Source organism: Tiliqua scincoides, chromosome 3, assembly GCF_035046505.1.
Source record: "Tiliqua scincoides isolate rTilSci1 chromosome 3, rTilSci1.hap2, whole genome shotgun sequence".
Lineage (NCBI taxonomy): Eukaryota > Metazoa > Chordata > Lepidosauria > Squamata > Scincidae > Tiliqua > Tiliqua scincoides.
In genome coordinates, this window is record NC_089823.1 from 163,512,681 (window position 1) to 163,530,232 (window position 17,552).

Consider the following 17,552-nt stretch of genomic DNA (forward strand, 5'->3'; position numbering starts at 1 on the left):
GTACTGAAAAAAGCAATTCTGTTTTTGTATTGTAATCAATACAAAATGTATTGGAAATGTTACATGTATAAATGTTATATCAGTTCAAATTCCCTCTTTTTCCATTATTGGAAACCAAGACATACTATTCAGTATTTCGAACATCTGTCTGTGATTGCTTCCTATTCTCTGGTATATAAATACCCAAGTTGTGTTCCTTTTAATTTCTTAGAACTAGCAATACATTTGGTTTTGCAGATTTGATGTGGATTATCTTGATTGATTTTGTGGCCTGATTTTTAATTACTAATTTGTGTAAGGAAATTCATTTTCTGGGCGTTGTGGAAAGACAGGTTGCAACTCTAAGCTCACTGAGTTAAGAGAAAACCCTTTTGAACTTAATGGAACTTGAGTCTCAAAAATGTGCTTTGAGTTGGATTATTGAGTTGTAATTAAAAATGGTGGTTAGATAGACCATTCCCAGACCCTAACTTATTATGTAAATAAGTAACAGACCATCACCCTGCATGTTGTTAAGCCTGCATATCCTTGAGTTTAATACTACAAAAACTTTTGTCTTCCTCAAATACTTTTCTCAAGCAAAATGCTCATTATTGCTTTTAAATATATGTAACATTTTATAAGCTTTTTTTTTGCACTCTTATTTATTAACCCATTTAGTTAAATATATAGAGTTGCCTCTAACTTGACTTATGAAAATTGCTTTAATAATGACATAGAAGCGCTGCTAATGACCAATTCATACCACTGCCAACTGGGTAAGAGGTACTTTTTCAAGTGGGTGCTCCTCTTTTATTTAGCAGGGGGAGAGTCTGCAGGTGTGTCATGAGAGTTTGAGAATTTGTTGTTAGGGCCACTGGGGGATGTCATCCCCCCACCAACAGCATGGTGTGCCTTATCAATTGTCAAAAACCGATGGTGTGCCTTGACAAGTTGAGTGCCTTCTCAGTGTGCCATGAGATGAACAAGATTGAAAATGGCTGATCAAGGTGCTAACTTTGTGTCCATGTGATCTTAACTTAGATATAAGTCAAATAGGCAAAGAATCAACCTTGAGCATTTTGACCCATAGATTCAGACCAAAGAGACCCATTGGCTTGTTTCTGAAGCCAATGAGACCATTTTTCATGCCCAAAGGCAAACGAAGGAGGAGCTGTATGCATCTCCAGGGGCAGCTGCTTTCCCCTGCCAGTGCTTCGCTCTGAGCACTGTTCTCCCAGCTCGCCTGTGCGCAAGCCGAGACTTCCATCCCCACAATTCTTTGGCGCGCATGCGCCTTCGACTGCCAGTTGTCAAAGTGCTCTTGCCAGAGCAGTCTCTCGATTTGTCATATACCAAACCCGAAAGAAGGAAATAGACATACTGTCCCTTCCTTTTATTGATCTGTAAATACAGAATATCAAAAGGTAACTGTTCTCAGCCGTTGACTGCGTGGGTTACTGCATGCAAAGGAAGTATGATTGTTTGGGGGCTAGTCTGTTTCCTATACTGTACCTGGCACAGATACATCCACCAGGGGGGAAATGGGGGGAGGGTCAAGAGGTGCTGCATACTAGCCCTGTTGTAGTTAGCTGCCTGGTTTTATTTTTCTTTTTTCAAAGTATCATCCAATTTTGTTCTGTTCAGTCTGCCTGCAGCCACTGACTGGTAGGTCTTGACCTTGACAGCAGGGGTGGGATTTGTAGTGAAATACTATGAATCAGAAAGAACGTGGGTAGCAGTATTGGGTAGTATCTGAGGATGAAGTTCACGAATGTATCTTAAAGCAACTGCTGTGGCCCCGCTGACTTGGTAGTAGAGTTAGAGCCCAATCCAATGCATGTCTACTCAGAAGTAAGTTCCATTATAGTCAATGGGGCTTGCTCCCAGGTAAGTGTGGATAGGATTGCAGCCTTAATCTACTATATCGGGAAAATAGTTTTCACGTTGGTATTGGCCATTGTTGGTCTAATCATTCACCTAAACGGGTTGTTAAAGAGTAGAAATACCTGGTAGTTCCTCTTTGTCTGAAATATTTTTTTTAAATGCGTTCTGTCTCCCCTTCCCGTTGGGATGACTTTGATCGGAGTGCAGCTGGTGGAAAACTACACAAGGCTTGCAATATCATGGCTTTGCTGCAGTGCTGCTCGAAACAGCTTTCCAAGCTCCGTGCAGCAGCAGAGCTGCGTAGCCTAGATGCGCCAGTTGACTCCCTTGGCGATGAGGAATGGAGCTTCTACGCTGCACGCCCCCTCCACTAGCCATTATTTTCAGATCGCAGTGCAATGAGCAACAGTGGAGTAAATAAACTAATCCACTTGATCTCTATGTATAGTATATATTTTGCTCGGATTAACGATTTGGAGCCCATTCTCTCTCTCTCTCTCTCTCTCTCTCTCTCTCTCTCTCTCTCTCTCTCTCTCTGTGTCACTTAACTGATTTTGTGAAAAGGGACCTTTAAACGTTGGGAATCTTCTGAAGCTAGTAAGTGTGAGAGAGGAAGCTGCTACTGTATCTTCATAACGTTCTTCTCAAAGCAGCAGTCATGTTGACACATTGGCTACTTTGTTATAGCAAAGTCAGGGCAAATGATGATAGGCTCTAGCAAAGTAAGGGCAAATTATTGGTGGGGGTGTGGGGAAGGTGACATTGGTTTTGGAAGGTTGCGACGTTATTTGGGGAAAGCCTATTGTTAAATTGAGCGTGCTTGATCTGTGATACTGCTCAGTGTCCTACTGGGACTGTTGTCTTTTGTTTGGCCTGTTTAACTGCATGTACGTTTGGTCTGGAATAGCTTATAAGCGGGGAGGCGAGTGAATGCGTTTTTTTAAAGAACACCCCTCCACACTCACACAAGCGATCGTCCTATTTTTGTCTTCTAGATTGTCTTCTAGATGTGATTATCTTGTTAATTTCATTTTAATCCCGCGTTGAAAAATGCACTGCAGGTGGCTTGCTAGGGAATGTTAGAACGTTTGACCAATTCCTATGCGGGATTGAAGGTTCCCTGCTCTTACACCGGGTAAATTTTGCTCTTGAATGATAACTGGGAGGTCAATGTGCCTAGAATGCCAAATAAACAAATGCGAAGCAAAGGGGGGGAGGGGAGACCTCAGACTGTTAAAGCAGGAGAAATAGCACACCCAGCATGTAGGAGGGGTCCCTTCCTGGGGTAGGGAAAGGAAAAGACTGTGGCTGCAGTCCTAGGTATGCTTTCCTGGGAGTAAGCCCTATTGAATTCAATGGGGCTTACTTCTGAGTAGGCATGCATAGGCTTGGCTTTGGCTTTGGGGTTTATTCTGGGCTTCAGAGCCTGATGGGAAACTGCTCTGAATGATCTGACTGTTGCCGAAGCCAAAGAGGCCTTCGGCTCCTTTAAAAAATCTATTCATAGGCAAGGGGGTGGGGGGAGTCAAGGCTGCTGTCTTTTTAACCTTGCTGAAGGACGCAGCAGTATTTATTGACGTATGCAAATAACAGGGGAGGAGGAGGAGGAGAGGAGGAGGAGGGTGCGCGGAAAAACAGGAACCAGAATCAGTTTTTCATTGCAGGGCGAGAGCCGTGAGTTCCGGTGCAAGGGAAAGAGACGTGGCGAAACTGCTGCCTATCTCTGCCCTCTGAGCACGTCTTTGCTTTGCAGTGAGGGGGACCGAGGCATCGACAAGGGTGAAGCGCCTTCAGATGCATTTTTGGAGGCGGTGTGCGGCGATCGCGCTGATTCGGGCAGCTCGCGGGGCGGGGGGAGGCAGGCAGGGAGGGACGGGGATGACGTCTTTGCCTTGCCAGTGGCGGCGGCGTTGCGCTCGCGGTGGGGTCGGGCGAGCGGCGGGGGGCTCCGGCAGCCGTATGGACGTTAACAGTCTGTCCTCTCCTCCCTTCCTCTCTTTCAGCTGCGCAAACCATGCAGGATGATTTACTGATGGACAAAAGCAAAGCCCAGCCCCAGCAGCAGCGGCAGGATCCGAACGCAGCAGAAGCCCCCTCTACACCCATCGCGTCAGAGACACCCAAGCCGGAGGACAGCAGTCCGGTCACTAGCATCGGCTCAGCAGCCCCTGCCCAAAATAGCAAGGAGAAGATGCAGATGGAGTCCCCCATCTTGCCAGGCTTGAGTTTCCACCAGCCTCAGCAGGAACCTACAGCCAGTACCTCCTTATCCCCCTCCTTCGGAAGCACCTGGTCCACCGGGACCACCAATGCAGTGGATGATAGCTTTTTCCAGGGGATCACCCCAGTCAATGGGACAATGCTTTTCCAGAATTTCCCTCACCACGTCAACCCCGTTTTTGGAGGCACTTTCTCCCCTCAGATCGGCCTAACTCAGACTCAGCACCACCAACAGCAGCAGCAGCAGCAAGCCCAGCAGCAGCAAAGGAGATCTCCGGTCAGCCCCAACCAGGCACCTTTTGCCCAGAGAAATGCTGCTTACAGCCATCAGCCCATCATGACCAGCAAACCTTCCTCCTCCTCCTCAGCCTCCACCTCTTCCCCTTCCAGCTGGAATAACCATCAAAACGCCGCCTGGAGTACACCTTCCAATCCTTGGGGTGGGCTGCAAGCTGGCAGGGACCCTCGAAGGGCTGTAGGTGTGGGAGTTGGGGTAGGAGTGGGAGTTGGAGTGCCATCTCCACTCAATCCCATTTCACCCCTTAAAAAGCCTTTCTCCAGCAACGTCATTGCCCCCCCAAAGTTTCCACGGGCTGCTCCCCTAACCCCCAAATCCTGGATGGAAGACAATGCCTTCAGGACGGATAATGGCAACAATTTGTTGCCTTTTCAGGTAATATCTTTTCTTAAAGTATGAAGGGGTGGGTGGGAAGATTTCTCAGTGTTCAGTAATCCAGTTCTAAGTTCATGCTTGAATTAACAATAGTTGGAATCTTTCGAGTTGTTCTTAGCAAGTGCATGTTTACAAATGTCAGCTACTGCCAGTACTAATTAATGTGAGATTATGTTTTTAGACTTTTATTTTTGTTCCCCTTCAAATTTGGCTTTTAAAGGACGGAAATATTTGCTGCTGAGTGCCACCCTTCTCCCTTCCCCCCATTGTTTCTACATCATGTATTATATTTAAAAATAATAAGAATAATAATTAATGTAGTATTAATATAGGAGCATTACAGCTCCATTGAAATAAATAGTTTCAAACCCTAGACTGATTGAATGACTTACACCAAGAATATTCGAGGAAGCTAATTAGTTGCCTTCTCTGCGTTAAAGGGCTAAACCTTTTCTGTCTAAAGGGCTGTCCCTTATTAATGCTGAGAAATGAGGTTCAACAGGATTGTGTTTGCAAAATCAGGCACATGAATGCAAATAACATGCTGAAATTGCTAAAGTGTATTCATGATAGATATTGTGTTCAGGGTGTGGGTTTGAATACATTTAGGAGGAGTTTGGGTGTGTGTTGACTTGAGTATCAGTGATTTTCAGTAAAGAAATTTCTAAGGGAAACAACAACATTAAGAAATGCAGAGAAGGTATTTGTGTGAAATACATGTTTTAATTCTGTTTCATATGTTGGAGGAAAGAGACAATAGGACATGACCTTCACGGCCATATTGCAATAGAGCCTATTTACTAGCAACATAAGTCCTGAAATATTTAAAGCAGCAATGTCCTTCAGTGGTTTTGTTATCTAAGATGTCAAGGCAGATCAGTTGCAACAACTGAAGCTAGGGAAAATAGAAGCTCTGAAATTTTAATGTAGAATGTAACTTGTCTTGGTGATGTGGCTTTTTAAATAAATAAATTGGCACATGTGTGTTACCTAGTATCCTATACCAGATTGTTAAGGTAAAAATCTTTGGTTCCTACAAGCTACCATTCAAATACATAAATTAGGCTTTTCTTTTGAAGTGGAATTATCTGTATCATCTCATTTTAATGGAGCATTATCTGGACAAGTTGCAAACAGTTGTATTTTCATGATAAACAATCAAAATATAAATTACAACAAAATAAGTGTATTAGGGTTGATTTAAAATAGATTTTATCCTATGCAACTGAACATAATTAAGGATGCTGCTTCACATTCAATCAAGAAACTATGTGTTTAGATTTCATTTTGCTGCTTCATTCTGTTTAAAGGGAGAGTTGCTAATTTCCTATTGGCTCTCTAGTGTTGAAGGAGGAGCAGGCTTTATCTGCCAGCCTGTTTCTGAAGCCATAAAATCAAAGGAGATGGGTGGCTGTCAGAGAGAGACTTACTGGCTTCTCAGGAGCCAGTTGATCTCTGCTGATTGTGCTTCATTATTGCATTCCATTAAGTACAAAGGATAATGGGATGGCTTTAGCAATATATAGATTACTATATTGTCATTTGGGAACTTAGATGCCAGCTATTTAAGGATCCTCCCTTTCCCCATTGAACCAATATGTTATTGAAAATGATGTTATGGGTAATGTTTTTTTGCAGTACAGTGTAAGTAACCCAAATATTGACGCATTTTGTACTTCAAGAGTTATAGAAAGGTGAAAGATACTTCTATATCACAGACCATTTGGAGTCAAAATAGGTCCTTTGTTCAGGAAACATCTCTCCTAGCCAAGTAAAGAAATGAATTGAAATAGGTGTTGTCTTGCTAAAGTAAAAGAGAATCTAAGCAGTGTTTTGTGGAGATGAAATGTTGCCCTCAACTGCTGTATGATTTTGGAATCTTTCTATCATGCAAGATCATGGCTGCTATATACATTATGGCTGAATGTTCTATAATTAAATACTTTACTGTATTGTTGAAATCATTACATGATTCACAGTGAATACTATGTATCCCTAGTGGATATTATGTATCCCAGACTTATAAATGGGTTGAATATTTATTATTTTTCCTCAGGGAACCATAAGACCAGTGGTTTTTGGGGTGGGGCTCAGGGGATCTCTCCAAGAATTTTCAACATGGTTATCAGATGACAGTTTCAAGATCTGTTGGGATAAAGGCATGTAAATTGGCAGTACCGTATAGATCGGTGTTTCTCAACCAGTGGTATGAGTACCACCAGTGGTACTTAAGGTTATGTCTGGTGGTACACGCAGGACCCTTGGACACCTACTGCGCAGCAGCGAGAACAGGAATGTGATGCAACAAATAGTGGTAGGTGGCTTGACTCAGCAGGCAGAGCTCCAGAGCATGCTTTTCCGCACTTGAAAAGGCCTCTTGTTCATCTTGAGCCTCTTTCTAATATTTGCTGTGTTGCATCTGGCCTCCCAACCCTTATCCAGTGGTACTTTGAATGACCATGTGGAGTGGTACAGCAAAGGACAAACGTTGAGAAACACTGGTATAGATATACCCATGGATAATTTAGTAGTGGGACTCCACCACGTGATGAACTTGCACTAATGCTAAGAATACTAAATAGCATGATTCGTGTTTTTAATTTGTATTGCCCGATTAGGTGATTATTATCACACAAAACCACTTTGTGAACTTTTTGTTGAAAAACAGTATATAAATACTGTTAATAATAATAATTAATAATTTTGATGTTTGAAAATGTTTTGGTTCTGTAGGTTTTTCATTTGAATGGTACTAGGGCTTTGAAATATAATCATATTCTGTTAAAACTAATTAACTATTGTATGTATAGTCTGTGAATGTATATAAACAAAACGCATAATATTCAATGCCTAGTCCAGAGTTGTGGTATTTAAGATTTTATTACTTTTCATCACTGTCACAGGATTGTACAGGCAATATGGTTAAGCATTTCCAGGTATATGATGTTCTGGTAATCTATAGTCACATAGATGAATTGATCAGATGAATTTCAACTTGATCAGCAGACCGTGATATACATGTGGCCCAAACCAATCTTGAGTTTCAAGACACTGTAGTGGTACTTATATACATAAAAAAGGAAATTAACATTACAATTCTATAGATGCGCGCAGCCAGCACAAGTCCCTTGCGCTGTCCTGGGATGGTTGCAAACGTGCCATTAAGCACGTTTGCACCTCCCGTGGAGTAAGCTGCACCGATGCATAGAGGTGCACCGGCCCTCAAACACCAGATCCAGCATGTGCGGCAGCAAGGTGAGTTTGTGCTGGCCAAACTCAACTGGCATAGGCATCTGGGGAGGACAGGGAGGAGGTGTTTCAGGGTGGGGGAGGGCAGGCTGCGGGCACGACTGTGGGCAAGGAACAAGAGGCAGGGCTGGGATCTGGCAGTTATACTGGTTCCTAGCCCCATTCCCTGGTAGCGCAGAGCAGCTCCAGGCTGCTCCGTTCTGCTTGGATCCGAGGTAGTGGTGCAGATCCGAGTAAATCCATTGGGGCTGCTGCAGCTCTCCCCAGGTAAGGTGAATTTTTCCCCCCTGCCTCGGGTCAAGCCTCAGCCAACCCCAAACTTCCACTCGATACAGTGTAGGCCCATCAGCCTTTCAGTTCCAGCGCAAGTTAGGATTGCGCTGTAAGTGGTCTTGGCTGGAAAAACATTTTGAATCCTGTTCTGGATAGATACTTATATGATGTCCTATTTAAAGTTCCTGCTTCATGGTGTACAAACCACTGCCAACTATTGCAAGAACTGTGAACTCTATCCCACATAATCTGTAGATAACATAGTGCACTGGTTCTCTGAATTAATGTCAGGCTGCTATTCCCAATTTTTATTTACCTATGTTTACAATTCCTTGTTGAGTATTACAGCATTCACATCCTCAAGCATCCCATTTGGTTTAAAAGGTGTATTATAGACCATTATTATTCCAGTGGCCTCTGGAAGGATACTCATCCTGCTCTTGTTTGCTACCAGGATATCCTGTGATTTATTTAACCCTCTTAAATTTAATATTTTTGTTAGGGAAAAGTTTTTATAAATGTGTGGTTATGTTACTATTTCTTTCACTTTTACTGACTATTGTGTGTATCAGCTGAAAGTTGATGCATTAAGGATTTTTTTTTCTGCCTGAGTGTTCATCATGCTCTAATATTAAGGTCATAAAAGAGCAATTTCAGAATCTTGGGTACAAACTGTGACATGCCACAGTGTTTGAAAGAAATAAGATGGTGCTATCATTTTAAAATGTACAAGTTATATTTTTAGGGTTGTTGAATATTGATTTTCAGAATTATCAGCACTACTTTATTTATGGATACAAAGTAATGTTCTAGCTGCCTTCAAGCTAAGGTTGATCAGTAGCAATTAACATGTTTTTGTTAGAAAGTAGAAAGGTAAGTTAAATGTTAACAGTGATGGCTTTAACACACCTGGCATGATACAATTACAATGTTTTTGCTTGGCAGTACAGCAAGTCCTGTCTTAAAGATGTCAGTAGGTTCTTCGAAATTGCATTTTGCAGCAAATCAACTTACAATGAAACCATTTTACCATAGGCTAATTTATATCTATAAACAAGAGTTACATTCCTGTAGCATATTTCTGGTCACAAAAACATCACCAAACTTCGAAATAAAGATCCAAAAACACTTCTAATATTAAACAGTGAAATAAATGTGAGCTTTCTGGGCTGTAGAAAATCCATGCAGATATTGGGAGAACATGCAAACTCATACAGACCGTGGTTCAGCCTGGAATTGCTTATTTTTTCCTGATCAACTTTATAGTAAAAGGACTAAATAAAACAATTTTAAGAGAGGACTTGCTATAATATACGTATGAAATAAGTAATTGCATGGAAAAATTATGAGTGGGTTATAGCAGGGCTTCTCAAACTAGGGCGTTGCAACTTTCCAGTCTGTGGGCCCTGGACTCTGCCCCTTTAAGGGGTGGGGGCAGGGGGGAGGCAACAACGCAACACCCAGGATCGTATTACTAAGGGGGGGTGCAGGGACTGGCATGCATTTACCAGTCCTTGCTGCAGCCTCTCAGGAGTGCGGGGAGCCCTGCGCAACCATCTGCAGGGCTCCCCATGTGTCTTAGAAAGTGAAAGCTGAGTGATTGTGCTCCACTTCAAGTTTGCAATTGCAATCCTGGGGATCACCCCACTGTCTTCCCCACTCCTCCGCTGCCTTCCCCACTCCCCCGCAAGGACTTACTGCGGTCCTCAAACTCCCTGTGAGTTTGAGAACCACTGGGTTATAGTGAGAGTGTCAGTCAAATTTTTCATGTTGCTTTAATTCAAGCATAAAATTAATTCTATGCTATTTATCAGAGATAATTTGTTGTTAAAATTAACAGATGCAGTAAACTAATGATTTAATTGGTAAACTTTCATGCAAAAATAGAGAACTAATTTCATCCATCAGAAGTAATATTTTACAGGAGAGGGACTTGTAATTGTGGTAAAATGATTCAATTGGCAAAGTTATAGGTATTTCATAATAAAATAATTCTGAATAAAATAATTTCAGAATAATAAGCTATATTCTGATGACATAGTTCACGTTGGACTCAATCCTAACCCACTTTTCAGCACCAACATAAGGGCAATGCAACTACATGGTAAGGGAACAAATGTTTCTTTACTTTGAGGAGGCATCCGTGAGTGCCATCCAACTGCAGGATACAGCACACGTCTAATTGGCACTGCTATGCCGGTGCTGGAAAGTTGATTAGGATTTGGGCCATTGACATTTAAGTCAATATACACAACAGGGACCAAATGTGTGCACCTGTGGCTGGGCAGAAATGGGTTAATGGCACTTTGTCTAACTTGTCAAAGCTGTTGGCCCCACATTGATGAGAGGGGTGTGTGTGTGAAAATAATTATACCAATTCATTTAATAGATGCCTGTAATTAAACAACATTACTGTGTGGTAGTGTTAAACACATTTACTCAGTAGGAACTACTATAATTAGATATTAAAACCTTTGTACTTAAAAATTTTATCTTAAAATAGCTCCAATTAATGAATTTTATTGTAAAAAGATTTTTGTAATGGTCTGCTGTGTTTAGTTTTAAAAATAACCTATAGGTGCTATTTTGTTCACTATATACCCTGAGTCCAGTGGTTCCCAAACTTGCTCATGTTGCAGCGTCCTTCCTCTGACTGTGCTGGTGGCAAACCTGCAAGTAAGTGCTCGTGACGCACAGTGCAATGATGTCATCAGCACTTGCTTCCAGTTCACAGCCCAGGAGGATGGGCAGGCATACACAACAGCATGTGCTGCCCTTGGCTCACCGAGTATAGCCTCTACTCTGCAGTCTACTGTGATTGCGCCACTGAACAGCTCAGCCAGCCTGCAATGCCCAGTTTGGGAACCTTTGCCTTGGTCTATAGCACAGGAAACTTTTATTCTATTTAATGCTAAGCTAGAAAATTGGGTTTTCAGTTAAAAATTAAGAACTTATGCTCATAAATGTATACCAGTTCATTAGCATTTCTTCAACTAGATGTGAATCTCCATGGATGTGAAAACAAGAAGAGCTCTGTTGTGACGCACTAATCTTAGTTTTGAAGCTGGAAAAAAAGACAATATTGCATACCATAGAACCTTGAGGCAGATTCAGTTCTCAGGTTGCTAACTGGTCTTACTGCTTTTAAAAACCAGCTTCAGTGTGCTTTGCTTGCTAATGGTGAGGGAATGGTATGAACTATTTCTATTCATGTAGCTAATGAAGACTTGCCTAAGTTGTCTTGGTTGTGGGTGAGTCAGTGTTAAGGGTTTTTTAGGCATTGAACTTGCTTCTTGGAGTTTAATTTAAAATAGATCTTGCAGCAGTAAGGTTGCAGTGGCAGAAAGCCAGAAGTAAAGTGAAGCTGTGAGTATGGCCTGAAAAATAAGGAGCCACTGCAGTTGCTGCTGCTGTTTTAAGCTGAATGCACTGGCATAATTACAGATCACTGCCTCATAGCCATTCACAGTTCATGGGTAGTTATTTATTATGAGATACTACAAATTGATTAGCTTCTCCACAATTCAAATGATAAGGTTATTGCACCCTGCTGTTCAGTGGTCTGAACATGACTTTAATGGGGAAAATCTGCTCAGATGAGGTCACTGTTGTTGTCTTGCATCACTATATTATTTGTATACAGGCGGGCCTCATATCCATGGGATTCCGTTCTGGAAGTCACCACAGTTAAGTGAAACTGTGGATATGGACTGCCCCCCACCCCACCCTCCAGAGCTCAGGGGAGCTCTGCTCCTCTTGCCTTCAGAGGTTCCTCTGATCCCAGCAGAGGCCACGGATGGATGTCCGTAGCATCTGCCATTCTCCGACTGATCTGAGAAGGCAAAAAACATGACTCCTGATTCCTCCATGAAACCAGAAGTAATGTTTTTTGCCTTCTCAGGCTCAGTCAAAGCCCAGCAGAGGCCGTGGTTGGATGTCCGTGGCCTCTGCTGGGCTCAGAAGACCTCTGGATGTGACGGGAGAAGAATTTCCCTTACATGGTGTTTGTACAGAGGACCTGTGGGCCTGATCAATGGATAAGTGAATCTGCAGATACAGGATCTCTGGTACGGAACCCCTGTGTACTGCTTATTATCAATGTCATTTCCACTGCATTTTTTTTTTTTGCTGAAGTGCTTCTCAACTTTTTGCCATTCTTATTTTTAAAAATCAGCATTAAACTGATTTCTGATGACATTGTTTAATATAACATTTTACTCACATTGTAGTTTAATAGAACGTTAGGAAATTCATTTCTCAGTCAGTTTATGCAACCAGAAATATTTCATATTGGTGGTTGTGCCCAATGCAACCCTTGAAATTTTTCCCTCTAGTCTTTGAGAGCAGAAGAATTGTTTTGTGTGATCAGACTGAGGTTCCCTGGGTTTTCAAATGTAACCACAGATACATTTAGTCACTCATGGAAGCAGGGCATGAAGGTTGTTCCTTTGTTGTTTGACCATAGCATCTGGTATCCAGAGGTATGCTTCCCCTATAAATGGATGTTTTGTTTAGGTGTTATCGCTGATGGCTACTGATAATTTTTTCATTCTTAAAAAAAGCTAAGGTAGTAGCTATCACCACATTTTATGGTATTGAATTTCTGTTTGGGTGATCCTGAGATGAAAAAAGAAACTGGGGAGACAGCTGAAGTTCAAAGTATTGTAACAACAGATAACTTCAGCTACTGCCTCATTGACTGGGTTAATGTAAATCGAATCACAACAAACACAATGTCTAAATGTCATAAATTATTGTGCTTTGGGACCATTGATTGTGGAATCTAGGCCACTCTGGGCTTAATCCTAAATGGTACCTAGGATCTGGTTGGTGCAAGTTGTAGGCATGAATTAGAAACAGTGGTTAGGATCCAGACATAGTGCTCATAGAAGTGACCTCTCTTTTACCTAAGGCTCCTGAAAATCTCCCTTTGTTCAGTTTCTTCCTGGCTTCTGGGTTCAGAGCTTCATGCCCTGCTTCCCTGAGCAACTAGAGGTTGTCTTCTAAAAGATGAGTGTATATAATACAAGTGTCTTTAAGGAGAATTTCCTACAGTTAGGATCTTTTCTGTGGTGTTGCTTCATTTCTGGTTGCTACCTACCTTATCCCTGAAAATAGGGGCATTTGATAGGGTGTATGAAAAGTAATTGAAAGGTTCTTATGAGTCAGATGTTTTCAGGTATCCTTGATCCAAGCCGTGTACAGTTATAGATTAAAAAATCTGATAAAAGCATGGCCCCGACTCTGCCAGATAACTGGGAATACGGGGACAAGGAAGCACTCACAGAGGAAAATTGGTTTTCAGGTGGAAGGGTAGTAATTGTTCCTGCATTCACATTATTTCCTGCCAACCGTTGTGTTCTGCGGTCAGGTTTACTACTGATTTAGGAGCCCAACTGTAGAAAAACCCTCTTTAAAACAATGGGATAGTGTGTGGAGGTGATAGAATTTGAAGGACTACCTCATTATCTTGATTCTGTATTTATGAAAAATAGCAGCAGACTCAAAATAGGTGATTGGGGAAACCCCACTGTTTGCTTCCCTCTTTTGTAAAAATTGCCGTTTTGCTGTGGGAATTGTCACTTAAAAAGCAGAGGTGATCTGTATTTCTTCCTTATATTTTATTAGAGCTATCGGGCAGCTCTGACAGTGTCTGCATAGATCTGCTGCTAGCTATTTTTAGCCTCATATCTTGGCATCTTAATTGTGTTGTATGTTAACTTACACATATATTTAAATAACTTTAAATACAGTATAGTCTTCTGAATATAGACTTCCGAAAGATCAGTCAGATTTTATAGTAAGATTTGATTATAGTGCATGGGTCACCTAAGCTGCCTGTGATATGTTCCAAATGTACTTTTGCTTCTACAGACATCAGTCTTTTAATAGGCAGCCATATCCATTTTCATTCTTTCCATGCATGAGGTTTTGCAGAAAAGCAACTTATGCAAAAGGAGTATGGAGAGTAGCAGGCAAAGATGTATGAATAGAATGCTGAAAATTCCTAATGTCTTTGCCCTTTCCATTATCCCTTTGAAAATTCCTGTTATGCAAGGACAAAGAGTTTGATAATTGGTATTGGAACTGCACCATCTCATTTAAATAGCATTTCACTTTCATTTGTTTTCAATGATTCTTGATGAAGCAATAGTATCTCCTGCTAAACTTTCTCAAGGTGATCACATAACAGAGGCATTTTTGAAGACTTTGGTCTACATTAGAGGTCTCCAAACTGTAAACCACTTTGTTCTGAAAAAGCCCTACATCTCCTAAGTGGTGCTTATCATTCTGCCACGGAGCCGCATTTCCTTCAAGTTGATCTGGGCACAGAAATGCAGAATGGTAAGTGCCATTCACAGGGTGGGGGTTCTTCCAAACCCCGGATCCAGCCCACGGGTCAGGGTTTGGAGAGCCCTGGTCAACAGTGCAAGCACCCTCAGAGCCAAAACGCACTGATTAGGGATGCTAATCAATATTGGAGTATCTTGTACTACTTTAATCCACTACCTTTAATTCTGAGTGTTGTTGATTAAAAAACATTGCTGTTGGAAGAAGCTGGCCTGAAGTTGCTAGAAGGAATGGAAACTTATAAAAGTAAGGGGATGATGAGAAACAATTAATACAACCATGTTTCACATTTTAATTGCAACTTATCATATGAGGATGCATTTGTACAGCAGCAATGTATCTGCTACTATGATCAAAGTTTTCCTGTCATGTGAGTACCTGCCAATTAATGACCCATCATTGAGTCTTCCTGTAGTCTGAAGGCTATAAATACCATAAACCAGAAGGTTTACCATAAACCATATAGATCGTATGTGCACACATGCACAAATTCCAGATGTTTAATGTGCTGGATACTATGACTTCTACTAGCCAGTGGTACTGTGTTATTGTAGAAGCTTTTAGTAAATCCTGGAGCTATGGCTGTACTTTCCATTTCATCTAATTTTTCATATTGTACAGATTTCTGTGACAGTGCAGTAAGCTATTATAGTGATTCTACCTGTTACGAAAAGTGCCAACTGTCCCTCTCTAGTCAAATGTTCAGGTGACACTTAATCTGTCTGTGCTACTGTGGTATTGTTCAAAAGATCATATTTTTTTGCCATAGATGAAAGGATTTAATTTCAGGTTAAATGCTTATGCATCTTAGAATTTTGTTTCTAGTATCAGTCCCTAAGTTTATCTAGATAAAGAAGGCTCTGAAATCAGTGCAACTATGTCAATGGCACCCAAAGGGTCAGTGACCTTTGCCCAAGCCCACTGTGACATTGGAACAAGTTGGCTGATGTAATTGAAGGCACAGAAAGGCTAAAAGGAGTGGAGAGAATGAGGCAGTGTGTTCTGTCAGGAATACTTACAGCCCACTGTATTTTCAGGCCGTTGGTAATGCTGAATAAATGTTAAGTGCTTTTGACTTCTAGAATTCACATTCTGTTTCATTGATTTAAGAGGTAAAAAATAGTTGTTCTCCTGATTCTGTACACAATATAATTGACATTTTCACAAACTTTTGAGTTTCTAATGGATGTAATTATTTAAAGAAAGTGAGCATTGATTTCTATATTGCCCCAGGATAGATGCTAAAGCATCAAAAAGCCATTACAGTAAATGTGCAAGGTGAACGTATACTGCTGCACTTCTCTTTCAAACCTGAATATGTTGCCATTTCCCAGATTCAATTGCTGCTAATCTGAGTGTATTCAGTTAATAAATTCAATTCAGTTACACACACACGCACAAAGGTGGGACCTCAGTGTCCACTGATTTGGCGTCAACTGATTTGACTCGCCACTGATACCGGGGTCCACCTTTAAATGCCTTGTAACAAGGAAAAAAAGCATGCAAATCCAATTTCCTACCTTTGTGCTGTTAAACCGCGCAGGTTGCAAGTGCGTCTGGGTTAAAGACAGCTTTAAACACCCGCTTTGGGTTTCTTGCTCCTCCTTTGTCACCCCAGAATGCAAACCTGGAAGAGGGTCTTTAAAACTATTTTTCCATTGATTTGGTATCCACTGATTTTTTTTTTAATCCACTGGGGATTCTGGAATGGAACCCCAATGGATAACGAAGCATGACCTGTGCGTGTGTGTATAAAATAAAAATAGGGTGTGTAATGTATTCATTTTATGGTATACCATGGAATATATGTTACTCTAAAATGCTATTAATTTATTTCAGATCAACTATTCTGTTTGGAATAATTTCTGTAGCTGTTTTGAAGGGTATTAACTATGTTACATCTCTCATCCTTGCATCAAGTAATGAGTTTAGGTTACAGAAATAGTGACATGCTAAAGGCAAGAGAGCCTGTGGTTGGGCAAAGATTTGAACATGGATGTCCCATAGCTCCCTCAACATTTGTCTACTTTCTCAAATTTTGCAGAAAAGAGATTTCGTTTGTTTTTGTCATCTATACCAAAATGTATGGTGTTAAAGAATTGTTTAACTTTTAAAAGTGCAAATAATCAAACCAAGGTTTGTCTTACGTCTTTTTTTCCTCACTGTTCAAGGGATGCAAGCTGGTCTCTAATTCATTTATTTGTGTTTAAATTTCTGCAATGCTATGCCTGCTTATTTTATACTAAATTATAAAACTTCATAGGGAAGTGTATTTTAAAATGTGTTCTTGGAAGCTCAAGAACTCTTGAAAATTCTGTTGACTGATAGCAGTGAATGTGATCTTTAAAATTACTGGTATGACTTCAGCTGAGTCAAAATAGATTAAAATATGCCTCCTCTTTATGCTACTGTAAGATTTGGTATAATTTTTATCAGACAGGGATGTCTCCAACATAATTTCTATTTATTTTTAAAGCATTTATGTCCTGCCTTTCCCAATCCACTGGAAAGCTTAAGGCAGCTTATAACAACCAATAACAAAAAACCAATTAAAATAAAACATCGGTCCCAAGTGAACTGACAAGCAGAGTAACTGTCACCAGCAAGGAGAAACACAAACCCTCATAGCAGAGATAAATCAGTGGAAGGCAGACTGAAATGGCCTCCTGAAGTAAAGAAGAATTGGTTATTTTCCTGCCTGCTTGACCAGTCCCTTTATGGCTTCTTTTATAAACCAGCATGGACAAGGGTCAGGATTTCACATAGATAACAGTATCTAAGGATGTGCCTCTAAGGATCCTATCAATATCCAGAGCCATCAGAAATCAATTAGGCTCCATAAGCCTCTGGGGTGGACTTCCTAATAGGTCCTCCACACCTATTGTGGTCAGAAACCACGATAAGTCTAAACTCTACCTGG

General features: G+C 41.1%; 1 protein-coding gene across 4 annotated transcripts in view; it reads left to right on the forward strand.

Annotated features, from left to right (window-relative positions):
* Positions 1-17,552, forward strand: part of CPEB3 (cytoplasmic polyadenylation element binding protein 3) — a 93,959-nt gene that overhangs the window by 3,529 nt on the left and 72,878 nt on the right. For 2 of the 4 annotated variants that reach the window (XM_066620848.1, XM_066620851.1), the window contains exons 1-2: positions 1,319-1,406; positions 3,870-4,759. In XM_066620848.1, coding sequence (XP_066476945.1) covers positions 3,881-4,759 — 879 coding nt within the window. In that variant the 5' untranslated portion in view covers positions 1,319-1,406; positions 3,870-3,880. Of the gene's footprint in view, positions 1-1,318; positions 1,407-3,562; positions 3,646-3,869; positions 4,760-17,552 lie in introns of those variants that run through there. The other 2 variants (XM_066620850.1, XM_066620849.1) reach the window with 2 other exon arrangements.